Raw genomic sequence first — 25,174 nt, 5'->3', positions numbered from 1 at the left:
GGGACGGCAGCTTTGACTTGTTGCTGGAACTTTCTTTCTGTTCATAATCAACTTACTTTAGTCATGGGTCTCCACCAGTTTTTTAGTTACAGGCATCTGTTTCATCTCATTTTCTCTGAGATTGTCCTTTTCCATCCCCCACAGCGAGTCTTCGTCCACAACGTCATCCAACCAGAGCCAGGAGTCCGGGTATCAGAGTGGCCCAATTCAGTCAACAACCTATACCTCCCAAAACAGTGCTCAGGGCCCTCTGTATGAACAGAGATCCACACAGACTCGGCGGTACCCCAGCTCCATCTCTTCATCACCCCAAAAGGACCTGACTCAGGCAAAGGTAATGGCTTTATAAGCCCCTGGGCATTGGTTAGAACTGTGGGCAAAGTCCCTTTAATAGTAGCGTTTTACTTCTGGACAAATGGTGGTCAGATACCTCCGAAGTGCTGGGTGGGAAGCTGAGCGAAGTGTATTTCTGTGGTTGGTGAAATTTTTAAAAAGTTATTTTCAGCAAAGTTGGAGACTCGGAGCCAGAAAACGGTTCTAAAGATTCATTGCACTAAATATTCGGTTTTGGTAGTAGAATCGGTGTCAAGTGCCTTTTTCTCTTCTCGGAAGGTGATCGCTAGAGTTCTGGGTGCATATCAGTAGACCTCAGCTGGCTGGGTCTGGGCTTGGTGAGGGGGCAGCATGTGCTGGAGGTGATGCGGAGTGACTCAGATGCAGCCAGCGGGATAGGTGGCTTGGCTGAACTGTCTCACTCCCACATCCTCCCCCAGGGATCTCTGGATCTGGTCCTTTTCCTGCATCTGGCTTGGGTTTGGGGGTCTCTTCAGCAGTTTGGGGGTTGCGTTCTGTTACCTTGGGTCATGCAGAGTTGGTATATCTTGTTTTCATTTTTATTTTTGGGTAGTTTGCATTGTGTTAATTCTTCGGTTAGCTTGCGGAATTTCTCCGAAAGTTTTGTTGCTGGAAGTTAAGCCAGCTTGATCTATTCACTTGATTTTGTCTGTCTTTTATTCCTGTTTTTTGTCCCAGAATGGCTTCAGTTCTGTGCAGGCCACGCAGTTACAGACCACGCAATCTGTCGAAGGTGAGTGTGCACCAGGCCTTGCCCTCTCAGTTGTAGTGTTTTTCCTCCTCTCTCAAGAATTTTGCATTTCTTGGGTCGTAGTGGGAAGGGCTCTGGGTCGGCGATCGCAACGTCTGGTTGTCTTAGCTCGGGGCTGCCTGGCTCTTTCACTCTCAGCCCATCTGAAGTTTCACGTTCTCTATCCTAAAATGGCGATCGTCCCGCTGGCGCTCTTCACTGGATGGATGCAGTCAGCGCTGTGAAATGCCTGGAATTTGAAAAAAAAAGCTTCTACCTAAACACAAACGACCCATTATTAAATAACTCGCACTCTTGTCTTTGGGGCGGGCTGGGGCTGTGGTCACCTCTTTGTTTCTTATAGACACTCCCCTTCCTCTGTTGACGCGTACTCCTTTCTTTCCAGGTGCTACAGGCTCTGCCGTGAAATCTGACTCACCTTCCACTTCTAGCATCCCCCCACTCAGCGAAACGGTCTCTGCAGCCTCCTTACTGACGACGACCAATCAGCACTCGTCCTCCCTGGGTGGCTTGAGCCACAGTGAGGAGATTCCAAATACTGCCACCACACAACACAGCAGGTGATTGGGGCGACGGTCACAGGGTGGGGTTGGCGGGTGGCAGCTGGTGTAAGTGCTCTGGTTCTACCTCATCCCCTTTACCTGGCAGAGACCACCTTAGCTTAGCGGATAGGTGACCTAGCTGCAGGAAGTAAAGACAGGAGGCTGTTTTCCTTTTCGACATCCATTCTTGCCGTAATGGCTCACGACCCCGGCTGACCGCATGGTTGTACTTACGTACGGTCTCAGCTCTCTGCCGCCCTCGTTCTGCCCTTTCCTTGCCTGCGTGCTCGTCTGAAGCTTCAGGCAACCATGACACCGCGGCTGATGGGAACCTCTTTGCCCTTTTTTTTTTCTTACAGCACGTTGTCCACGCAGCAGAACTCCCTGTCCACATCAGCATCTTCCGGGCGCACTTCGACGTCCACTCTTCTGGTAAGCGTGGGGCTGTGACGGGGAAATGCGGTTTTTTTTTACGTCGACTGCTAGCCAACCATAAGGTTCTCCCCCGAAGGGATTCTTAAAAATTTCTTCATGCGGTGGCAAAATGATAATCGATCTGAGGCTGCAGGAAAGGAGTAAAAAGGATGTTTAAAGAGAGGCAGAAAAATCCAGAAATGTTGCAGAGCCGTGGGCCAATTTTCAAAGCCCTGGAAGTGATTTTTCTGAAAATTTATGTAACTTTTTTTGAACTCCAAAGCTGATGGGGCTTTGTATGCTCCGACAAATTCTGTAAGCACGTCCCTTTCTGACTGGTATGGCCGTTCTCATTCTTGGCTCTGGGATATGCACTAGAACTTGCACTGTTTTCTCGGCCACAAACTGGCCTCTCGTAAACTAGTGAAGGAGAGTGTGGGAGAGAAAGCTCTGATACGTTTTTCATGTTTAAACTGTCTGCTCACTGGTCGATGGCGTTGGTTTCTGGGGGGTTTGTCCCCAGTCTCTCCACTGCCTTTCTGAACAGTGACGATGATGTGCAGTGGGTCTCTGTCACCATCCCTCCCAGAGGAATCTTGGGGTAACGTGTACCTGGAGAAGAGCTAGCAATTCTTGTCACTGCTTTGCCAGAGGAGCACCCAGTCCCCTGCTTCGGCCTTTTTAGTTGGGCAGTTGCCATGGTGACATAATTGGTAGACGAGGTTTCTCCTGGCCCACTAGGCTAACCACCGTTTCCCTCCTTCTCTCTTCCATGCCCCGCCCCCCTCTGAAGCACACGAGCGTGGAGAGTGAGGCGAATCTCCATTCTTCCTCCAGCACTTTCTCCACCACGTCCAGCACGGTCTCTGCACCCCCCGCAGCGGTCAGCGTCTCCTCCGGTCTCAGTAGTGGCAGTAGCCTGGGCCTCAGCCTCGGCAGCAGCTCCACCGTCACGGCCTCGACACGAAGCTCAGTTGCCACGACTTCAGGTAGCCATGCGTCGAGGGCGGATGGCATTCCCTTGGGATCAAGGAGAGGGATAACTGACAGGGTGAAGATGCGGTTTCTCTTTTAGGAAAAGCTCCTCCTAACCTCCCGCCTGGGGTCCCGCCGTTGTTGCCTAATCCGTACATCATGGCTCCGGGGCTGTTACATGCCTACCCGGTAAGTGAGCGGAAGGGCCTTCTCCAGAGGAGGGGTCCTGGTGGGGTGGCTGCTCTTCACGGCTCTGGCTTCAGGAGGGAGACCAAAATTAAAATACAGGATGAACGAGTGGATATTATGTGAGAGCAAACAAGTTTCTAATCTTCGTAGATTTGGAGGGAAATCCCAGTGTTCAGAGAGGAAGGCCTAAACCGAGGCCAGGCCCTCTGTTTCCTATTATGTCTGTGTGAGACACATAGTCTGGGCCTCAGAAGCCAGAGGCCCAAGTGCCGTTCAGTTTCTTAGAGAACTGTGTTGTTTCCAGTCGAATCGATTCCTTGTCTCTGGGGTCTTTGCTGGCTCTGGCCTGGGCAGAGCAGTCCCCACTCAGTCTGAGACTGTCTGTGAGTGGGTGGCTGACAGGAACAATGTTTTGCCCTGTTCTGTCAGCTTTTTCTGTCAGATTCAGCTATTCAGTGCTTATCAAGATGAAGGTATTTATTAAAAATTTTTGTTCTCAGAGAGAGGGTCTAGATGAACATTATATAGACAGCACATTTGATAGCACTCGGTATGTTTTTTAGTAATCACATGCTACCTTAGTACTCAGACGTTAGGGAAAACAGGAGTAAAATGTGAACTCTTTCTGAGGAAGATACATTTTAAGCTGTGATTTGAAGGCTGTAGGAGACAGACGGGGGTGGACGAGGAGGTAGAGCAGGTCGTTGGTGCGTAGCCCACATTTGCGCCCTGCTGCCCTGAGGTCAGGCAGGCTGGGTCCGCAGCAGCTCAGGGGAATCTTGCAGGCCATCCATGAGCCACTTAAGCTCTGTAGTGCACTTTTTTCCTCGTAAAGAACTGAAGGCAGTATTCTGTCTCTTGTTTTTCCTCAAAATGAGGGTGAATTTTGTTGATTCACCTTGTCTCTTAGCTGCTTCGTTGCTGCCATCATGATTGGTCTACGTCATATTGTTAACGCTTGTGTCTTTCAGCCCCAAGTGTATGGTTATGACGACTTGCAGATGCTTCAGACGAGATTTCCGTTGGTGAGTATGTACAGTAGAGCTTAGGAAAAGAGCAATCTTAAAATTAGTGTTGGGGGGATTCTTTTAAACATTCAGTTGATAAGTCACAGATGCCTCTGTCCCAAACCATACCCCCGTGCACACAATGTGACTTAAGGTACATCAGAACGTAGGGGTTGGGGGACTAGTTCTAACAGAAGGTAATTTTTTTTTTTTTAAATCAGAGTTGTGGCACCTTTGACGTAAACAGGTTTTAACATAATCTGTACCAGGACTCCAGAGCTCTCAGGATGCTTTCTGTATGTTTCTCAAACACTTCAGATTCCAGAAAGATCTATTTTCTGAGCCACCGTAGACCACTTGGGTGAGATCTGGAGCTTCGAGAGCACCTCTGGTCCTGGTGTGCTTGGCGTGCTCTCTGGCACGCATGCCCGTAGACCTTGCCTGACGGCGTTCGTGGCCAGGCAGGGGGGACAGTGCATGCAAGAATACTCGGAGCCCGCGCCAGCTCCTGCCAACTAACTGGGTGGCTGGACAAGTAGCGTTGCTCCCACAGCTGCTCCTCGGCCTGTGGAGTTACCTGCTGGGGCCCCATTGGCACTGAGTCTGCCCTTCTGTCTCGCTCCCTTAGGATTACTACAGCATCCCGTTTCCCACGCCCACCACGCCGCTGACTGGGAGGGACGGTAGCCTGGCCAGCAACCCTTATTCCGGTAGGACTGGGGAAGGGCTGAGTAAAGGAAGATTGTGTTGAGATTGGTGGCAGGGACCTGGTTAGTGGCAGCAAGGGACCCAGTTCAGTGAGGGTCTTCTTCGGCAGCAGTGTGGAATGGGTGTGGAGGGCCAGGATGCGTCAGTTTGAATCCCGCTGCAGATGGGCACGTGGCAGCTTGTCCTTCTCATCTCTCCCTCCGTCCTCTCCGTGATTCCAGAGGCGGGTTTTCTCAGCCATATTCCAGCATTTTCCAGGAAGGGCATGGCCGAACTGGCTTTCCTCTGCTCGTCCCTGCTCCTCTGCCCCACTCAGTGGCAGTCTTGTGGCCTTGCTAGGCCGTGGGCCTTCTTTTTTTGCCTGAATTGTCATTCTCATTGACCTGTCCTTGTTCTTCTAATCCAGCACGAGTATCCCCCATGGACGGGGAGGGGAGGGGAGGCGGGAATGAAAGATGAGTCAGGTGGGGAGGGCACGCAGGAGCTTTATTCTGGGAGGCTGGCCCGCCACAGCACGACGGGGCCCTGGCCAGCACTGTTTTGTGCGCTGAGTGATGCCGGATGTCGCCTCAGAGGGGCGTTGTTCAGGGACTTGACCTTCAACAGTTTTCTGACAGGACTTTCTGGACTCGTGTGAAACCAGCAGTAGTCCTGCACTGTTGTCGGCGGGGCTTGGGGTGGAAGAGGCAGCTACCTTTGGCTTGTCCCGACACAGGTGACCTCACAAAGTTCGGCCGCGGGGATGCCTCCTCCCCGGCCCCGGCCACAACCTTGGCCCAGCCCCAGCAGAACCAGACGCAGACACACCACACCACACAGCAGACGTTCCTGAACCCGGCGCTGCCTCCCGGCTACAGCTACACCAGCCTGCCGTACTACACAGGGGTGCCGGGGCTCCCCAGCACCTTCCAGTACGGGCCTGCCGTGTTCCCTGTGAGTACCTGGGCTAGGCCTTCCCTCGTGGGAAAGCATCCCACCCCGGGCACTCTCCCAGCTGCTTTCAAAGATTTCAGTGTGTGAGGAGGAGCACTTTCTGCCTCTGGCCTGTTTCCAGTCTGGGAGGGTGTGCGCCCAGGTTTGGGGGTACAGGGAGGAGAGGGGTTCTCCGGTGTCAGAATGAGCCCGAGGGAACACAGCAGCATCCAACTCTGCTTCGTCAGGCTGCTGGTCATCCCCGCTACCACTGTCCCCTCCCCCGTCCATAGAACCATTTCTTGACCTCACTGGCTGATTTGAGGAAGCTCAGTAGGAGACCCCATTTCAGCAAGCGCACCGCAGCGGGCCTGCGCCCAGGCAGGTGGCATCAATTGCCCAGTTCCTGGAGGAAGACAGCAGGGTGGGTGGCCCCTGCCACCATCTCACTGTGGCTCTGCCCTCTGCTCCCCAGGTGGCTCCTACCTCTTCTAAGCAGCATGGCGTGAACGTCAGCGTGAATGCATCGGCCACCCCCTTCCAGCAGCCAAGCGGGTACGGGTCTCACGGATACAACACTGGTAAGCCTTGCCCCGCTCTCGGTGTCCGTGGGGTGTCACTAAGTACGCTGCAGGGAGCAAGTCGGCGCTTGGCGAGGGCGCACTGCCATCCACCCAAGCTGTTCGTGTCCAGCTGCGTGGGGGTTCTCCCAGCAGCGGCAGAGGGGCCTGACCCTAGAGCCTGTGTCCACTGCCCACAACAGGACTGCCCTGAGGCAGGCGTTAGCTATTAGCTGTGCCGCTGGCCTCGTCTGTGGGGAGCAGGGCAGGGGGCCCCAAGGTTTTACTGAGGTGAGTGTCAATTTGTAGGGTGCTGACAGCATAGAAGGGGGTGTGCTTACTGACTGAGGGTGAGCGGGCTTCTGGCCTGTGTGCGGCGATCGTCTGGCTGAAGTCCCTTTGTGGTGCTGCTTTTCTCATGCAGCCCCTTCTTGTTCCCTAGCTGGGAGGCCTATGGTGTGTAGATTGTCAGGGCACGAGTATGTCACACCAAGAGGAAGTGTGGGGCACTTCCGGACCACCGCAGTAAAGTGGTCGTTGCTGGCGGAGGGTCCGCCTTCACCTTCTAAAAGCCACAATGCCCGTGAGGCGCTCAGAAGTGGGCTGCACCTGCGTTCCCGCGTTCCGCAGCGGAGAGCCGGCCTTTCAGTTCCTTCCTGTGTCTGGATGGGCTCCGCAGACCCTGTCTGCACATCTCACGGCAGAGAGGGAGATGGAGGGATCTTGACCTAGATTCATAGCCCGTCCCTCGTTCCCATACCTGACATGTGCTCTCCACTTTGGAGTACACGGAGTAAGGAGGAGTCTGAATTTAAAAATTCCGTCTACTCTTTGCAGTGACTTGTAGAGGAATGTGGATGGGAAGGAGGGTGTTCAGTTACTGGGGGTTGGGGTGGGAGTTGAGGGATGTCCTTCAAAATTCTTGGCTCAGCTATGATTTCATGGTGATTTGGCTGGAGCTGCATCTGTGTTCATCACCCTTAAGTGGGCTCCAGGTGGGTAAATTGCTCAAAGTTTTCGACTAGGAAACTGAGCTGAGCAGAGGGCAGTAGGTCTGGGAACTAACAAGTGGAACTTTGTACTGTGTTGTATGACTTAGGTCAAGATTTCAACTAAAGAAATGGTGAGACACCCATTGAAATTTCATACCGAGTCTGTGTGTGGCTACCCCTCTCCCTGAGCAAGGCCCACCCTACTCCGTGGGAAGGGTTATCAGCCTTTTGATGAGAGGGGCCCCATTCCAGGAATCTTAGATTTAAATCTTAGCTGGACCAAGTTCAGGAATTTTAAGAGGTAGGTGACTGGTAATCTGAGAGAATGGCGTACCTGGTTCTGGAAATCCTGGCTGCTTACCTCCCTTAGAGTTTTGAAAATGTTCTGTAACAGCCCTTTTGAGACCCCCCCCCCCCAGTTAATGACCCCCCCCCCAGTTCATGACCCCACAGAGGGTTCTTGTCATCTCATTCTTCATCAATCTCTCAATTCATTTATTTTTATGTATTTGATTCCTTTTAGGAAGAAAATATCCACCCCCTTACAAGCATTTCTGGACGGCAGAGAGCTAATTTGGCCCAAGGCTGGGGGCTGTGTTTTGTGTGTGTGTATGTTTGCACTGAAGTCTTGTTTCAGAAACCAGAGCACTGAGGAGAGCCTGCCGAGCTGTGGCCACGGCCTGCGTGGCTTGGGGAAATGAGTTGGTGGATGCCTTCTGGGCTCTTGAACTTGCCCGTCCCCCGCTTCCCCTCCTCCATGTGTCTGACCCTGTCTTACCCATTTCGAGTCCGAGCGGTGCAGCACCTCCGAAGCATCGATGCACACACACCCGCTGTTGCTTTTAATTTCTGGAAGGCATGTGGTTGCAACTTGTAACAAAAACCTTTGTAGTCTTCAATAAACTGTGGTGTTTCTTTAGCTAACTCTGGCGTTCTTTCCGTGCATGTCTCTCTGGACACTAGGATCCAGTGTTGTGCTGTGGATGAAGGGTGGAGGGTGGCCTTTTCAGTCGGACCCCCGCACAGTCAGAGAACTGGTGACGTCTCAGTATGGCTTTACGCAAGTGGGGGAGGGGAAAGTCTCTTCCCAACCTGTCGCTTGGTTGGTAGCGGGCTGGGTGGAAACCCCCACTCTCCGTGCTGGGTGTAGCTGTCACTCCCATTTAGTCTTCCACTCACCTCTGACGTGAGCGGAGGGGGGAGGACGGACAGGTGTGGAGCGGCGTGTCGTGGTGAAAGGCAGCAGAGGTGGTGTTCAGAGCTGTTGTCGGGAGCTAGCTTCCAAGGCGTAATTCCCACATCTGGTTCCGCGGGGCCGAGTGGCTGACTGAGCTCTCCTAGCCTCGAGTGACCAGGTAGTCGATGACTCGGGCCGCGGAAACTGTGCTAGCCTGGAACGGTGTGCTTAGTCCCTCGGTGGCTTTTCAGGGATGGTGGAGTATTCGTCGTATTGTACTTGCTGGAGAGGTCTGGTTAGACGTCTTGACTCGGGAAGTCTTGTCCCCACTCGGCCCAGCTGGCACTCCACCGGCTCTTCATGCGCGGAGTTCACCCGGGCAGTGAGAATGTCCCCCCCGCCGCCCCGTGTCAGCCGGGAACCCCGCTGTCACACTTCCGTGTATTCGTTCCCAGCCGCGAGTGATTTTGTCCCAACTTCCCTAGGGGCCGCCATGCTGGGAGAGGTTGGTTCTCGCTTCTCCCACGGTGTTCGTCGTGGTCATCGCTGTTTGGATTGGGGGTCCAGGGGGCTTTGACTGTTGGCGGGAAAGCGGGCGAACTCCAGTCTGAGGAGCTTTCTCGTAACTGGTGGCGCGTGGGCAGGGGACCAACAGCACTCTTCTCCAGTGTCTGATCCTTACACCGAGGTCACACGGCTCCTACCAAGAGAAGTCCCCTTTCTCCTGCATTTCCAGTTCCTTCAACCAATGTCCAAGTTACGGCCTCTGGACTCTGGAAAGAATGAGGTCAGGTAGGGAGGGGCACAGTGGAACTAAATTCCTCCCTTCACCCAGCTGGGAGGCCAGTTGGTCCTTTCTCCCCGCTGTGTGAGATGGCCGAGGGCGTTGGCAAGCCGTCTGAGCCTTTGCAGTAAAGGTCAAGCATCCCTTTTTCTTTCTCTCTAAAATGTTCTGTATATATCCTGTGTATTCCATCTCTCAACCCTTCCACACACACCTCATCAGCTTAGCCTTCTCCATAATTGAGCGCCTGTTTTTAAACTTTAGCCTGTCGCCAGTGATTTGCCAGACGGGCACCTGGGGTTTGAAAAGGGAAAGGGCAAAAAAAAAAACATACTCATCAGCTGCTGCATCGTCCTGCTTTTTCTCTTCAGTGCCTTGAAAGTGTAGGGCTGGCGCTTTGGGGATGGGGGCGCGTCTGCTCCTGCTTCGCTTCCCGGAGCTCTTTTCTTTTTCCTACTTGGTGTTCGCTGCTCCCGGGAGCTCTCTGGACTCGTGACGCGGGAGGGGTTTCCAGGTTAAGATGCCACTTCTGTTGCGAAGGTTCTAAACTGTGTACTTAAGGTGAGCTTAACTTTTGACGCTGCCTTTGTCCTAGGCATTGGGAGGATTTGGGTTCTGGAGTTGGAAGGGGGATTGCTATTGAATTGTGGGTGAACGGAGGATTCCTCGTTTGGGATTTGGTCACTTTAGTACAGTGCTTCTAGAAAACTCTTCCGTCAAAGTGCTCCTAGCAAGGATCCAAGGGCACACACTGAAATGAAAAGATTTTCTGAAGATTCATTTTATCTCATTTCATGAGAACGAATATGTCTTTTAAAAACGTGCTTTAAATTCCTAGTTAAGTTTGAGTTACTTTACCTCAGATCTTTGCATAAAATTTCTCCAGTAAGACACTGGGTTACTTTACCCGATGGCTTTCTCGTGTCTCCTTGATGCCCCCTTCGCAGGAGGTAGTGTGTGTATTTCAGTCTGAGTACGAATTAGAATGAAGAATCCTACCACTCCGGGTTCCTTAAGGTTGCAGTGGTGGCAGGGAGGTTTTCAGCCGGACGCGTGCAAGCTGCTGGAGTGTGGATCAGAGCCTTCATCTCCTGGAGACGCTCAAGCTGTGGACCAGAATAGCATTCGGATGTTGTGTTCCACCTAGGCTGTAGGAGATGGTCCACTCGTCTGTCTACCTTCCTTACTCTCCACGCTTCACATGTGTAAATGGACATTCACGTTTGTGGCGGCTCTTTAAGTCATAAGGACATAGCCTAGAAGCGCCAAGACTGGAGAAGCTGGACTGAGTGAGCTGAAGCTCTGAGAATGAGGCGTGAATTGGACTGGTCCTCTGGTACTGAACCTGTGCCGTGGAGGCATGGATTCTAAGCCCGGCAGCATCTCTGAGAGCCAGACTACTTGTCTTCCAGAGCAAGACTGAGTGGCGATGGGGTAGATTGATTTGACGTGGACGTAAAAGTTTAATACATTCCCGTTGGGCTTTGCCACAGTGGTGTTCTGAAAACTTTGCTAGTGAGGTTTGCTCTGCCTCCTTGTACCTTCAGAAAACAACTCACCTCACTCCCATGTACTCAGTACACACCTGGAAAGGGCAAGGGAACCCTTAGCGAGCCTTTGTGTCGTGAGCTTTTATCCCTCAGGACTGACTTGAGGCTGGAAGAACAGACCAGAATTCCCTTGCAGGACTGTAGCCAGAAAGAGTGCACATGTCTCCTCCTCCCAGGGAGAGGGGTCAGGCAGCCGGGCCGAGCTAATCCTGTCTGTTTCCTTCCCCTCAGGTGTGTCAGTCACCTCCAGTAACACGGGCGTGCCAGATATCTCGGGTTCTGTGTACTCCAAAACCCAGGTAGGTGCCTGGCTCTGGCCGGAAGTCGAGAGAGACAGACACAGGAGGTGGAGTCGCAGTGGTAGGAAGTCCAGGGAAAACCCGCACAGCCCTGAGGTGTCAGGAAGTGAGTGGGCGCTGGGCTTAAGGTTCTCCAGGAAGTTCACCTTTAGCCCTGTGGGGAGAAGACGAGAGAAATGTGACGGGGTGAGGTGGCGTGTGATTTCCTGCGCAGCTGTCCCGGCCCCCTCTGCTGGCCCCCTCCCAGCCTTTCCGTAGCTTTCCAAGACAACGGGTGTGGCATGAAGGGGAGCGAGTTTATAACAGAGTGGGAAAGGGGACACCCCCATAATGAAAGTGAGGCATTCTCATTACCCACAAACTTGTATCGGGTCGCTCAGTTCTCTCCCCTCCACGAGTATTTGAGTTTGCTGTAGCGTGTCCGGCGGAGCTTTTTTCCTTTTTCTTTTTTTGGCCCAGTGCTCAAGGTGCCTCCATGGAGTTCGCATCCTTCCCCAGCTCCAGGGGTGGGGTGCTGAGAGTCAGCAGATCGCTCCGTGTTCGGATGCGACGGGTTTTATGGTGTTTCCACACCCATCCCCTCATTCGGTCCTTACGCCGAGAGGTCGGGAGCATTCCCCGTTTCATGTCTGAGAAAACAGGCTGAGAGACGGAGTCATTTTCTCAGGATCACACAGCCGTTAAAGGGCAGAGCTCAGGCTGAGGCCTGAGTGTCCTCCAGGCGCAGCGTCCTTTCTGGGACAGCACGCTGCCTTCCGAGGGTGGGAGAGCTTGGGCTCAGCAGTCCTGAGGCTTCGTTCGCTGATCCCTTCTCTCTCTCCTCCTCCTCCCGCCCTCGCGGACAGCAGTCCTTTGAGAAACAAGGTTTCCATTCCGGTACTCCTGCCGCCTCCTTCAACTTGCCTTCAGCCCTGGGAAGTGGGGGGCCCATCAATCCGGCCACAGCTGCTGCCTACCCGCCCGCCCCCTTCATGCACATCCTGACCCCCCACCAGCAGCCGCACTCCCAGATCCTGCACCATCACCTACAGCAGGATGGCCAGGTAACAGCCCGCCCTCTCTCCTCTCCCTTCCTCTTCCTTCCTGTCCCTTAAAACTGCCTTCCCTTTCCTCTTCTTCCCTTCCTCACCGCGACCTCCACCCGATCCTCCCCAGCGCCAGCCATGGGCACACAGCACACACAGACACAAGCGCACATAACACGAGTGGCCGGCAAAGGAGATGTCAGAGAAGGGGCCAGACCGAACAAACCTTTTCTGCCCAGTTCCTTTGGTGCCTTTCTCCTCCACCTCCGCCCGTAGTGCAGTTGTCCTCGTCCCGTCAGGCCTGGGTCACACCTCCCCTCTTACCTCTCCCAGCCCTCCCCCTTCCCTCACATTGTAGCTTTCCCTTCTAATGGTGGAGTTCTATTGTCAAAGTTTGTCCCTTTATTTTCCATATATCCTGGTTCTGCCTCAGCTACCATATTTGCAGATGATTCTCTGTTGCCAGCGCCAGCAGGAGGAGCAGGTAATGAAACTGAATGGTGATGTGCTTGAACCCACTCCTTTCCAGCCCCCATTTCACCTCACAGCCGCAGGGAACTTGAAGAGAGAGACTGCACGGTCACGATCGGGATACACACACACAGACACCTCGCTGAGCTCTCTGGCCTCCCGTCCCTCTCTGGTCCTCCCCTCCTCAACGCCCTCTTTCTCTCTCTCCCCTCCCCCGACCCTGGAAGCACTTGGTTACGGGATGGAAAGGGTTCTCAGGGCAGCATCCGGAGCTTGGGGCTCCCGCCTCGCCTGAGGTGGGCTCACAGAGGCATCTGTGCTAGGGCCGGGGGCCACGGGGTGGCGCAGGTGACCTCTCCTCCGCCACAGGTGGCCGGGAGCTGGGGTCAGGGCTTCTTTGCTGAGGCCTGGGGGTCGGTGAGAGTGAAATCGCCTGTGGTCACTCGTCCCCAAGAGGCCAGAGTTCTGGAGAGGAGCCTTCCCTCGCGGGCAGGGGCCTTGCGAAGGAGCAGAACTGCTTCGCGCTCGTCTCTCCAGGCGTCTTGCTCTTTCCGTCTTTCCCCCGTTTAAGAGTTGGAGGTGCTCTTTCGTCAGAGGGGCCCTAGCAGCTGTGTAAACCAAATTTTCTGTGGGCGAGAAGTGAGCTTCAGAGTAGTTTCTAAGCACGGGGAATGGGAGGGCAAGACGATTTCAAAGTCTCTGCCTGAACCTGTCACAAATTTGTCCCACTAACTAGACACCTTTTTCCTCTCCATCATCCTCCCATTCCCCTGCAGACGGGCAGCGGGCAACGTAGCCAGACCAGCTCCATCCCGCAGAAGCCCCAGACCAACAAGTCTGCCTACAACAGCTACAGCTGGGGGGCCAACTGAGGCCCTGACCCTCCTCCCAGCCCCATCCGCTGAGAGGGCTTCTCAGCCTGGCAACTATGGAAACAGCATCAGAGAGAGAAAGGAGTGTGGGGGTTCCGCCGCCCCCACCCCCAGGGGCCCGCCCCATGCCTCAGCTTCATGTCTGTCCATTCCCACACCACCCCACTCTGTTGTATGTATGATAGGATTTGTATTTTCTCCTTTCTTTTCTCCCTTTCCTCTCCTCCTTTCCCCTTGCATTCAAGATTATGAAACTTTGCTGTGGGCCCTGCCCTTCCTTCTCCTCCTGTTCACCCTGGTGGTGTATGGGGGACGGGGGAGGGGGGACCCCCAAATATATATCAGCCCAACAGCCCTGTGTCTCCTCCTTTATTATTAGGAAACAAAACAACAACAACAAAAAAATGGCGTCATGAATATGAACAGCATTGTCAGATGAATTAGTTGAAGTTTTTTTTTTTGTACTGTGTCCTCAAATTTAATGGATTAATGTGTCTTGTATATATAAAAAGAAAACCTCTACCTTCAGCCTCTGCCCATTCTTGCTCCGTCTAGGCCATCCTCAGTCTCGTCGATGACCAGCTTGGTGAATAAGTATTACTCTACCACCTGGGCCGCCTCTAGCAGGCCCCGAAGGCAGTGGAATAAAGTGAAATCTTCGCCCTTTAAGAACTCCTGACCTTAATGCGCTAGTGTCTTGACCTTGAGGGGGGCTCCCTTCCCTCCTTCCCCGAGAATGGTACGGCCTGTTGCCTGGAAGGAGCCACCACCAATCTTCATTTCCTCCAGAAATGCCACCTCCACCGCAGACTGCGCCAGTACAAGGGGTGGGGTAGCGGATGTGGGTGGACGGGGGCAGGAGGGAGGGGCTGAGGGGCAGCCGAGCAGAGAGGAGGGCACCGCGCAGGGGCCGCAGGAGGAAATGGGGGGCCCCCTTCTGCGGGCGGGCGACGGCGGCCAGTGCTTACGCTTCGGTAGCTACACCCACCCCCACCCCACCCCACCCCGAACCGGAGTCTAGAGGGAGACTGGGCGGAGCTGCGGTGGGGGTGCAGGGAGGGTGGGGATGCCCGGAGCCCCAAGTTCCCACTTTCCTCCCGAGTCTCCCCACTGGGTTCCCCTCGCCCGCGAAACCCTTGTTCGGCCGGTCGCAGAACCTGCCCAGGGGCGTCGACAGAACCCTGTGGCCGGAACAAACTCGGTACTTGGACGGAGCGAGTGGGGTGCGGGTGTCCCCGCGGGTCCCAGCTCCGGGGGACTCGGTGCTAGGAGCCTGCTGAAACGCACTGCCCGTCCCTCTTAGACTCGGGTCAGTCGAGGAACGGCCGGGGAAGGGCGGGCGGCCCCCCGGCGGCTCGGCCGGGCTCCGTCTAGCGTCGGATCCTCCGAACACGTCACGGGCCGGGCCGGCTCAGGAGGCAGGTGGTCGCTGGGGCGGGACAGTCCAGACGCCCGCGCCCTCCCGGCAAACAGCCGCGGAGCAGAGCGTTTCGCCCCCGAGAGCGCCACCCGCGTCCGCGCCGGCGCGTTTACGACAGTGTCCGCCTCGCAGGCCCGCTTTCCGGCACCGCGGGCTGACGCGTCTCCGTTTCCGACGGCGGAGCGCAGGCGGCCCGCGGCGTGAATGGGCCTCCGGTGGGGGCGGTGGTTCGAGTCCCGATGCGGGAATGAGCCTCTTTGACCTCTTTCGCGGCTTTTTCGGCTTTTCCGGACCTCGGAGGTGAGGACGGGTCCGGGTCGGACGGGGGGCGGGGTCTTCGGAGGGGAGCTCGACCCCTAACAGCCTGCTTTTGGAAAAACATCCTCTTCCCCACTCCCAACTCCTGCGGCAAGGACAGAAGTCACCACATTGAGCACTCACCCCGAGGAGGAACCCAAGCGGTCGTTAAGAGGAGGAGAAACAGCAGCTTAAGCTTTTCTCCAGCCTGGGGTGATGCAACAGGGCCCGGCGGGGGAGACAATGGGGCTCTGGGGAGGAGGGCAGTGAGCGAGCGAGCAGCACCTGGGGAGAGGGGCGGGCCCGGGGGACGCCGAAGGAAAGCCGAGGGGAGGACTGACTGTGATTACAAACTAAAGCGAAACCGAACCCCGATGGCCAGCCTTCTGACCCTCACCTCGACTGCCCAGACTCCTGTGACTCTTCCATTTTGCCCCGCACGGGGCGACTTTTTGGTTTAAGTAGTGCTGAATTTTTGGTGGCCAATCTGCCTCCACCCCCAGCCGCAGAGATCCCTTTTTTGGAGGGATGACTCGAGATGAAGATGAGGACGACGAGGAAGAAGAAGGAGCCTCGTGGGGCCCTGGGAGCGCGAGGTTTGAGGAGGGTCCCCAGTCCCCGGAGGAGTTTGCCTTTGGCTTCAGCTTCAGCCCGGGAGGAGGGATGCGTTTCCATGACAACTTCGGCTTCGATGACCTCTTCCGGGACTTCAACAGCATCTTCAGCGAGATGGGAGCCTGGACCTTGCCTTCCCGGCCCCCTGGTGCGTGGCTGCCCCGGAGGGAGGTGGGCGGGTGGGCCTGTGGTTTCTGCTGGCTTGTTGGTAAAATAAGGAGCCTGGAGAAAGCCGGTGGGGGGTGGGGGGTGGGGGGGTCCGCGCTGGCCAGTGTGAGGAGACTGATGACTTCAGGAGGGGTTAAAAGATCCAGCTCTCTCCCACCCCCAGCGTTCATCTACCCGCCACCTTTCTGCAGAACTCCCCGGTCTTGAGTCAGAGACACCTGGTGAGAGACGGCAGGAGGGACAGACCCTTCGGGACTCGATGCTGAAGTATCCAGATAGTCACCAGCCCAGGATCTTTGGAGGGGTGTCGGAGAGTGATACACAAAGTGACTCCCCGAAACCAGCACCAGACTGGGGCTCCCAGAGACCTTTTCGTAAGGTGAGTACGTCTGGGCCTGAAATGCGAGCCCGCGGGAGACACGCATGTGCACGGGCTGGAACCCTCGGCCCTCCGCTTAGTGTGTCGTTTTCTGTATCAAGCTGCTTGTTGGATTTTTTTGGGGGGAAAATGGGAGTTCTGCTCCTGTAAAAACAAACAAACAAAAGTCACCAAAAAAACCCTCACCACTGGTCTGTATGATTCTCGGACGAGGCAGGGTAGTTGGGACAGGACAGAAAAGCATAGGTCCGGGTGGGCTCTCTGGCAGAAGGACTCGTGAACTAGCTAGGAAGGAGGAAGGGGTGCGTGAGTAAAGGGTCTTGGATGGGCTTATCTCCCGGGAAACGGTGGTTTTGGAACTTGGGAAGAGTTCGGGTTCCTGTGACTCCTCAAGTTTCAGATCGAAAAGTGTCATTTCATGTACTTTGGCTTCTTCTGCAGTTGGACGATATGTGGCCTTTGACCCCCCACTCTAGAGCCAGAGAGGACAAGGGTGAGTCTGCAGGGAGAGGACGTTTGCCAGCTCCCTTCGTCCTCCCTGCTCGAATCCCTTCGTGCCGCGCTCGTCCCCTTCTCTCCCGCAGACTCTTTGGAGGGGTGTCGGAGAGTGTTTCCTCTCTCTCCTCCTGTAGATCTTGATTCCCAGGTTTCCCAGGAGGGCCTCGGCCCGGTTCTGCAGCCCCAGCCCAAATCCTACTTCAAGAGCGTCTCTGTGACCAAGATCACCAGGCCGGACGGGGTGAGCTGGGGGAGGGGGAAGGGGATTGGCCAGCGGGTGCCCTGGAAAGGGATCCGTGTGAAGAAACCAGCGGGACCCGCCTTTGGTGACATTGGGGCGCGGCGGGGCTTCTCCTTGTAGATGGTAGAGGAGCGCCGGACCGTGGTGGACAGCGAGGGCCGGACAGAGACCACAGTCACCCGTCAGGGGGCAGACGGCAGTCCCAGAGACGGTGAGTGGCCATCTTCGGAGTCCTTGGGAAAGGGACACGTCACGCCTCCGCGCTGCAGTCGCATCCTCTCGTCGCCTCTGCCGTTCAGCGTGTCTGCGTGTCTCGCTTCTTCCTCAGATCCAGAGTCACCAGCAGCTCCAGCCCTGGACGATGACGCCTCGTCCGTCCTGGACTTGTTCCTTGGCCGTTGGTTCCGGTCCCGGTAGTCCTGTTGACCCTCAGAGGCCTTCTGGTTCTGTCCACCTCGCACCCTTTGCTCGGCGTCGACGGGCTTAGCTTCTCCTGCCACCTCAGGGCCTTGGGTGTGTGGAAAAGTGAATCGTGGGTATGTCAGTCCATCACTCACTCAGACTGACCAATAAAACCTTTATTTATGCTAATTCTTCAGTCTTGGTTTTGTCAAGGCTGTTCCACTTTCTAGCACCATCCAGGGTTTCCCAAGTTATCTTGGCTCACGACCTTCTTGTTTCTTAGCTTTTCGTTCCACTCCCAGAACCCGATTCGATAAGTCGGGGTCAGGTGCCCGGAGGAAATCATGTTGGCTGTGGAGGAGGCGGGATCACTGGCCGTAATTCCGGGGAATTTCTAGGTGGAGCTGCATCGGAAGTGTGTGTGGACGTGCAGGGCTGACTGCTTCCCTGGGTGTGGGGTCGCGGTGATTGAATGGTTCGCGAGATAAATTAAGGAAGCCTGTGGGTAAAAGGTCTTCCTTTGTTGTCTGCGCTTTCATTTTGTTAATGTAAGAGAAACTGTAACTAAGCACAGACATTACTGGATCATCTTCTCGTTCAAAAAAATTTTAGCCCTGTGGTTTAGAGCAGCAGGTCCTACAAGTTTATTTACCTCTGTCGCCTCTGAAAATCCTACTAACATGACAGTGAAGGAGATTTTCTAAAGAGGCACACAACGGGAACGGAGAACAGTGATAGTAAAGAAGTTTTGTCTTTTCATTTTCTTATATATTTTGGTGAACAGAATTTGATTTACTGTAGCCAAATTTATCTTTTCGTTTATGGTTAATGCTCTTTATATCTTAGAAATCTCTCCTAACCCAGGGTTAAATGGATGCTGTCTTTTATTCCCTGTAAGATTTATAGTTTTGCCTTTTACATTTAGGTGTTTAAATCTACCTGGAATTTGTCTTCCTATATGATATGAATTAGGAAACCAATTTATATCCATTTGGAAAAAATACACACACACACAAATATTATAAATACACACAACATACATAACCCCGTGCGGGGCTTTTTACTCTCTTCTGTTAATCTATTTCTCCACCTTTGTGCCTGTATCACACTTTTAAATACTGTAGTTATCTTTATCAGTACAAGTCCTCCCACCTTTTTAACAAAATTCTTCTAGTATATAAATACAGATGGTCTTTAGAGTACCACCCTATTCACAGATGGAGAAGCCAGAGATTATCAGACATCTGTGGACAGCCTCCATCATGAAGGATGGACACAAACCAAAGAGAAGCACCTTGGAAGAAACAGACTGTGCAGAAAGATGAAAATTTAGCAAGGACACAAGTCTTTACTGTCCTTTGAAATGTGAGATGACGTATTCATAAAACCAGAACAGAATGCTACAAAAGAGGAGTAAACAAAACAAATTTTGGGGAGTCAAAAAAAAAAAAAAAACTAGAATGATATAAATCATCCACGAAATAAGGAAATATCTCAGAAGTAAAGGATTATCACTTTCTAACCCGAAAGGACCCACCGCACGCTAGACACCAAGGATGAAAATAAACCCACTCCAAGGCTCAGCGTGTGAAACTGCAGAAGGCTCGAGACAGGAGAAGCCTGAAGGTGAGTGGGAAGCGAGGTCACGTACAGAGGGTCAGGGAACGAATGTTCTCTAACTTTTAACAGCAACACCGGAATTAAAAGACAGTGGAGCATTAACAGCAACACCGGAATTAGAAGACAGTGGAGCATGGCTTTTAAAATACCGAAGGAAAATTATTTCCAAGCTAGGATGTATATACCCAAGAAAACGATGCATTAAATGTGAGAGCATAATATTTAGACATGAAAGGTGTATCAGCAAAAACCTATACCAAACATTGAATGACGAAAGACATGCTTTTTCCAACTGTGATCAGGAAGGAAACCCAGATAGCTGCTCTTACCACACGATTCCAACATTGTCCTGGAGGTTCTAGCTGGTGCGTGACGCCAGAAATTTCGTTCAGTGGAAGATGTGGAATGGAGAGGAAATAAAGCTATTTACAGACGCCGTGACCTTGTGTGTAGAAAAAAATTCTAAGACGTCAACAACGACAAATTACTAGTAGTAACAGTACAGCAAGGTTTCAGGATACAAGATCAACGTATATAAGATCAAAAAGATTTCTGTATATTCACAGCAATCCGAATATGAAATTAAAGGAACAATTCCATTCATAATGTGATAAGGAATAAAATAAAATTTTGTTTGAGTTTGAGTCACTATGTCACTGCGCAACTATAATTCAGATGTCTTTTGGGTAAAGGAAGGACTGAGTAAGTCACTGATGGGAAGGAGGAGATGGGCGACAGCCATGTGGAAGAGAGCGCAGGCACCTTGTGATCGGGACACACTACTCCTGTGAAAATCCACTGCTGAAGTCTGCCATTAAGCTCCCATATCCAGCAGCCCATTGCTTTTCCCCCCAATTGATTCTTCCTGCGTGATCACCCCTCTTACAATAAGCCAGCTGGAATATAACCAAGTAGAAAGATGGTGACTTTTTTAAAAACCGAGGACCTCTCAGAGACACAAACAGGCAACCCCAAAGCTTTAAAACAGCCCATAGATTATGTCAAAAATGAGTCCCTCCCTCACTTGGCTGTCAGCAGCGAGGCACAGGGACCATTTTCTTTTTTCTCACCACCCTGTGCCCAGTGCCTGGCACCCAGCTTATTTGTTGGGTTAATAAACACCTTTGTTAACAGGGAGTTTTTGTAATCCCTTGGGTCGATCAGCCCCCTAGCCAAAAGCTCATGAAATCAAAATAGGGCAATGTCAATGGAACAAGACTAGAATTTGGTGCCAGTCACTGGCCCATTGCACAGAGCAGGCTGTTGATAGGAACTCATCAGCCAAAACCCACACTCCAGTAGGGATGAGAAGAACAGTGTCTCCGTGTAAAGCATACCCTCCTCTCACCCAATAAATCCCATTAAAAAAAATAATAAAATGAAACTGGACCTAAATCAAACAGCATTGAGACTCGATCAAGCTCAATCCTTGCAGGATCTCATTTACCTTGCAGGTCACGTGAATAAAAGGACCATTATCCATGGCTTTTGTACATACATATCCTTCTAGGGTAGAGTTTAGATACCTGTAAGGCATTGCACACCCACACACCCATTAATATGTCTGTGGCTCTTCTCACTTCGCTCAATAAGTGGGGCCGTTCGTTGAGTACCTTTTCAATAACCTTGAAAAGCCCAAAGCTTTTTTTTTTTTTTAACCAAAAAGTTGCAGTCAAGGAGTCAGTCCACCAGGGTAAGCTGAAGGGAGATCTGAGATGATTTTTTTTCCTATTTACGTAGTTTAACCCATCGGCTTCAAAGGAGTTAGGCAAGTTTTTGGAGCAGCACTTAGCCCTTGCCACCACCCCACCTCCTGCACCACCCTTCACCCAAGGGAAAGGCTCAGTGACGTGGCCACCAGGTCTACCGGGTTCGGTGTCCGAATGCACCCAAAGCCCTAGATAATGGTAGTGGCAGCAATGGCAAGCACAGTCTTTAGAGAGGAATAAAGTAACTTTGACAAAAGTGTAAAAGCTAAACACTGAACACTACAAAAATCGCTGAAGTGAAAATCTAAGTCAAAGAGATATACCATGTTCATGGATTGAAACACTTAATATTGTTGAGATAGCAATTCTGCCCAAATTTACATACAGATCGAATGCAATTTCTATCAAAATCCTAGTAATTGTTTTTTTTTAACTGGCAAGCAATTTCTCATCAATGTGGGGCCCCATTCCGGAAGGGAGACCAGGTAGGTCAATTTGAAAAGTTCACAGGGCCCTGACTGCTATAGCCCCTTCAAACCATCTGGAGACCTCTCGAAATCGCCCCCTAGTGGAGGAGTAAAGTCCATGCCAGTTTCAGCTGTCCTGAAACTGACCTGCAGAGCTCTCCAGGCAGTGCCTGAGGGTCACGCTGCTGCTAGTCTCTGCTCCTTGTACAGACACTGATACCGTGCACGGCTGATAACTGCTGTCCACACCCGCTTTTACTGCAGGGTTCGGAAGTACCCTTTGTCAATTAGTTCTGTTGTAAATGTTTTTATTTTATTTATTTGTTTGTCTGTTTTGGCCCATGTTTTTAATTGGCCTCTGATTTTGCTATTTGTTCAATCTTTTTATGAAGAGATTCAAGAACATCCAAAAACTAGGCTTTCGTTGCCACTGCTGTCTTCCCAGGATTCCCACCAGCATTGCCTTTTATACATGAAAAAATGGTAACGCTCTACTTAGTATCCTGAAATGAAGTGTGTTGATAACATTATCTATGTGTTTAATAATTACATATACATGTGTGCACTCTTAGGTTTTCTATAAAGGAGAAATAAAAGGAATAATTTATAATAAAATAGTAGGTTTTTTGATATGTAAATGCTCAGGCACAGTTAGCCTCCATAATGAAATATCCTGACCAATATAGATGTCACGTAGCCACCCAGATACCATGAAAATGTAGTCTTACTTAACATGTTTTTCTGAAATGATGACTGGTCCTTGCTGACGTGTCAAACAAAACAAAACGCTTCCTCCCCTCAGTTTACACTGGAGGAGTCAGCGTACGTTAAAACCGCTACCCAAGACGTCGTGTTTATATGTAAAACAGTCTGAGCTCATATCGTAAACGAGCTTCTCACCAGCGTGCGCATGGGGTAGGACGTGCTGGAGTCATGAGGGACATAGAACAAGGCTTCGTTGTGGGTCTTACAGGATGTTTAGCATATCTAGCCTCTGATCACTAAATAGTAAGATCCCCCCACACCACCACCACCATGGAGCCACGAAATCCCACCTCCACAGATTGTCAGAATTCTCTCTCGGGGTCGTATTCCCGGTCAAAGACACGTTCCTCGCCCCGGACACGAGGCTGGTTGAAGGGTGATGAGCGCATACGACTTGAGAAAGTACGAGAGTAAGAGAGTAACGCTAAGCTGCCTTCAAAGTGCCAGGAGGAAGCGCGAGGGGGACGCGGTGGCTCCCCACGCCCTTCAGCCTCCTCGCCTCTTTCCACAAAGTAGACGACAAGATGTTCTGCCCAAGCTGTCCAGGGAGGACTTCTCTTTCTGCCGCCTTTGGGGCTGCTCCTGACGCTGCAACGGGGCCGCAGTTTGTGGCTTTTCCCGGCACCCCGCCGTCCCACGCCAGCCCAGATGCTTCCGGCCTCTGGCCCCTCATCACAAGGGTGCCCCGCGTGGACCGAATGTTCTTGTCACCCCGCCAAATCCCCGCCTTGGAGCCTAAGCACGCCGAGATGGCATTTTGAGGATGGGCCCTTGGGAGAGGAGCAGGTCACGAGCACAGAGCCCTCATAAATCAAATTAGTTCCCTGATAAAAGAGACCCAGGAGAGCTCCCTTCTGCCACGTGAGGACAAAAGAGGACAGCTGTCTGCGAACCAGGAAGTGGGCCCTCGCCGGACACCGAATCTGCTGGCCCCTCGATCTTGGACTTCCCACCCGACAGAGCTGTGAGAGATCCCTTTCTGTCGTTTATAAGTCACCTGGCCGATGGCATTTTGTCACAGCAGCCTGAATGGACTGAGACAGTCCCCAGTAGGGTCGCAGGTGTGAGCCGAGGGTGAGAGATGCCAGTGCAAGGCCGATGGATGACATGAGGGTCGAGGCCGCCTGCTCTGCAGCTCGCGTGCACCCTCCGCCCCTGCTTATACCTCATCCCAGAGATGCCCCTTCCACGTCACAAACGTGTTCTTGCCGAGCCAGCCTTCCTAGTGACATGGAGGGTCTGACAGTTCAGTTCGTGAGGGGCAGGTCTGGCCACTTGGTCGCTTGATAAATTGCAGTCAGTGTCTCTTCTACCGAGCCCAGCAGCACCCAAGGGTGCTCTGCAAATGCTATGTGTTTCTCTGACACAGCCGGCATGACTTTGTCCCGAGCTCTGGGCGTCTATATTACGATTCTCTCACTGGAGTTTGCCAAAACACCCAGCATCTTTGCCTACTGCAGATGTCCCGTTACAGGGCTGCTGGGTCACATGGCTGCAGAGGCCTTTTCTGCTTTTGGTCCCACTCAGAGCTGACAGCCTTCAGTGGCAGCTGGTAACTTGGTCAGAAACATATCGTGTGAAACATTAAATGCTCCAGAATCCTAGGAAATCGGTATTATGCTTCTTTCGTAGTGGTGGAAGGTGTGAGTTGGAATAATTGATTCTTTACCTTGGAAGGCTATCCCGCCATGTCCCAGGCCACTGGACCTCTGAGCACCTCGCCATCGTGGTGGCTTCCTGAATCTTGGTGTGTTTATTCCTCGCTCTCTGAATCCATGTGTCTCTCCAGGGCCTCCAGCGTGCTTGCCACTCCCTGCCCTTCTGATCTGATAGGGACAATGTGTCACGTGCAGGCACACCTTGTTTTATTGTGCCTTACAGATGTCACATTTTTTACCAATCAAAGGCAAGATCTTCCAGCAGCAGCAAAGATTATGACTCACCTTATTGCAATGCTCATTTTGTTTGTGGTGGCCTGAAACTGAACCTGTTCTATCTCCACAACCTGCCTGGACAGCATGTCCTCATGTCACCGTCGATAAGTTCTGTAACTGTCAGCGAAATGATGTATATATAACATGATCGGTTTTACCCTAGACCAATTGACATCAGTAAGAGTTAGGTTCCCATGGCATCTCATCAACCTTACATTATTCAAGGACCTGCTGTGTAGTGGACCAATATGATGGTCTTCAAAATGTCCGGAGTCAAGGTCCCTTCAGAGCAGACTATGACGGAGGGCCAGAGACTTGACGTACTCCTGGGGCAGAGCACACGTGTATATTGTTGTCCTTCCCACAGGGAAGCAAAGCGCTGCTGCCTCTCCCTTCTGACCTGAGTGGGTGGAAAACAGCGCACTCACCAGGTTAATGATGGCTGCGTGCCGCCGGCCTCGGGCTGTGTCCAACTGCTCTACGCAGTTACCGTGTGGGACATGCAGCCGCCATCGGAGTTAACGCTTGGTCACGTTTGTGGTAGACCACTGCCATCTGCCACGATCGCCATCTCTCCAGTTATTTCAGGAGCCAAACGGGTGGCCCTTGCTCGAGCAGGAGCAGGTGGGGCCACCTGCTCCTGTATTCTTTAAGCCTTTTTAGGGTGACACTCGTCTCCTCCATCTTCCTTGGGATGTCGTGTGGTGTTTGTGCGTCACCTTGGCGTGGGGCAGCTTCAGGTCTCCTGCCGGTCCTCCTCACTCACTCCCCGGGGCCAGAAACCAATGTGCGCGTTCATCAACTTCAAAGGCTGCTCGCTTTCGTTTTATGATGTGTGTACAGACGGGGAAATAACCCCTGGGTGTGGCCGCGGTCTCAGAGCACATGGTGTGGACCGTGCCTGAGCGGGGACACTGTTTATCATCTGGACCCCACCTGCTCCTGCTCGAGCAAGGGATCGATGCTAATTCACAACCTTTGCCCCAAATCCTCAAAAGGTCTGAGTATTCTCTTTTTTGTCAGTGATGTTCATCAACATAAATGACTCATGTTGGCATTTTTACCTTTCCTAGTGGG

At 52.6% G+C, this 25,174-nt stretch overlaps 2 protein-coding genes and 1 non-coding gene across 22 annotated transcripts in view; all 3 read left to right on the top strand.

Annotated features, from left to right (window-relative positions):
• The window catches only part of UBAP2L (ubiquitin associated protein 2 like), a 39,944-nt gene extending 25,690 nt beyond the window's left edge, over positions 1-14,254 (top strand). For 4 of the 17 annotated variants that reach the window (XM_025040928.1, XM_025040929.1, XM_015598334.2 and 1 more), the window contains 11 exons: positions 145-334; positions 1,033-1,087; positions 1,491-1,665; positions 2,007-2,079; positions 2,855-3,050; positions 3,137-3,225; positions 4,197-4,250; positions 4,861-4,942; positions 5,656-5,873; positions 6,328-6,433; positions 7,928-8,328. In XM_025040928.1, the coding sequence (XP_024896696.1) occupies positions 145-334; positions 1,033-1,087; positions 1,491-1,665; positions 2,007-2,079; positions 2,855-3,050; positions 3,137-3,225; positions 4,197-4,250; positions 4,861-4,942; positions 5,656-5,873; positions 6,328-6,433; positions 7,928-7,977 (1,288 nt within the window). In that variant the 3' untranslated portion in view covers positions 7,978-8,328. Of the gene's footprint in view, positions 1-144; positions 335-1,032; positions 1,088-1,490; positions 1,666-2,006; positions 2,080-2,854; positions 3,051-3,136; positions 3,226-4,196; positions 4,251-4,860; positions 4,943-5,655; positions 5,874-6,327; positions 6,434-7,927; positions 8,329-11,146; positions 11,215-12,059; positions 12,258-12,672; positions 13,177-13,486; positions 14,111-14,137 lie in introns of those variants that run through there. The other 13 variants (XM_025040924.1, XM_015598331.2, XM_025040925.1 and 10 more) reach the window with 10 other exon arrangements.
• Positions 4,653-4,787, top strand: LOC112472187. The gene has a single exon (XR_003043581.1). It is a non-coding gene; the product is annotated as a small nucleolar RNA SNORA58 (small nucleolar RNA).
• A 434-nt stretch (positions 14,255-14,688) lies between the features above and the next one.
• HAX1 (HCLS1 associated protein X-1) lies at positions 14,689-19,866 on the top strand. 4 transcript variants are annotated; one of them, XR_001517921.2, is made up of 8 exons: positions 14,689-15,302; positions 15,803-16,062; positions 16,274-16,461; positions 16,903-16,954; positions 17,094-17,200; positions 17,321-17,411; positions 17,529-17,736; positions 18,820-19,866. XR_001517921.2 is itself a non-coding variant. In XM_015598336.2 (8 exons), the coding sequence occupies exons 3-8, from the start codon at positions 15,828-15,830 to the stop codon at positions 17,615-17,617; spliced, it is 762 nt and encodes a 253-aa protein (XP_015453822.1). In that variant the 5' UTR covers positions 14,690-15,302; positions 15,421-15,512; positions 15,803-15,827; the 3' UTR covers positions 17,618-17,791. The 4 variants fall into 4 exon arrangements, 3 of the variants coding, with proteins under 3 accessions (XP_015453822.1, XP_024896698.1, XP_006923624.1); XM_015598336.2 differs by lacking the exon at positions 18,820-19,866 and adding an exon at positions 15,421-15,512 and having other exon boundaries at positions 14,690-15,302; positions 17,529-17,791; XM_025040930.1 differs by lacking the exon at positions 18,820-19,866 and adding an exon at positions 15,416-15,512 and having other exon boundaries at positions 14,690-15,302; positions 17,529-17,791.
• Positions 19,867-25,174: the final 5,308 nt, after the last annotated feature.

The sequence above is a fragment of the Pteropus alecto genome, unplaced genomic scaffold (assembly GCF_000325575.1).
Source record: "Pteropus alecto unplaced genomic scaffold, ASM32557v1 scaffold49, whole genome shotgun sequence".
Classification (NCBI taxonomy): domain Eukaryota; kingdom Metazoa; phylum Chordata; class Mammalia; order Chiroptera; family Pteropodidae; genus Pteropus; species Pteropus alecto.
This window is presented reverse-complemented; position numbering and strand designations above follow the sequence as displayed.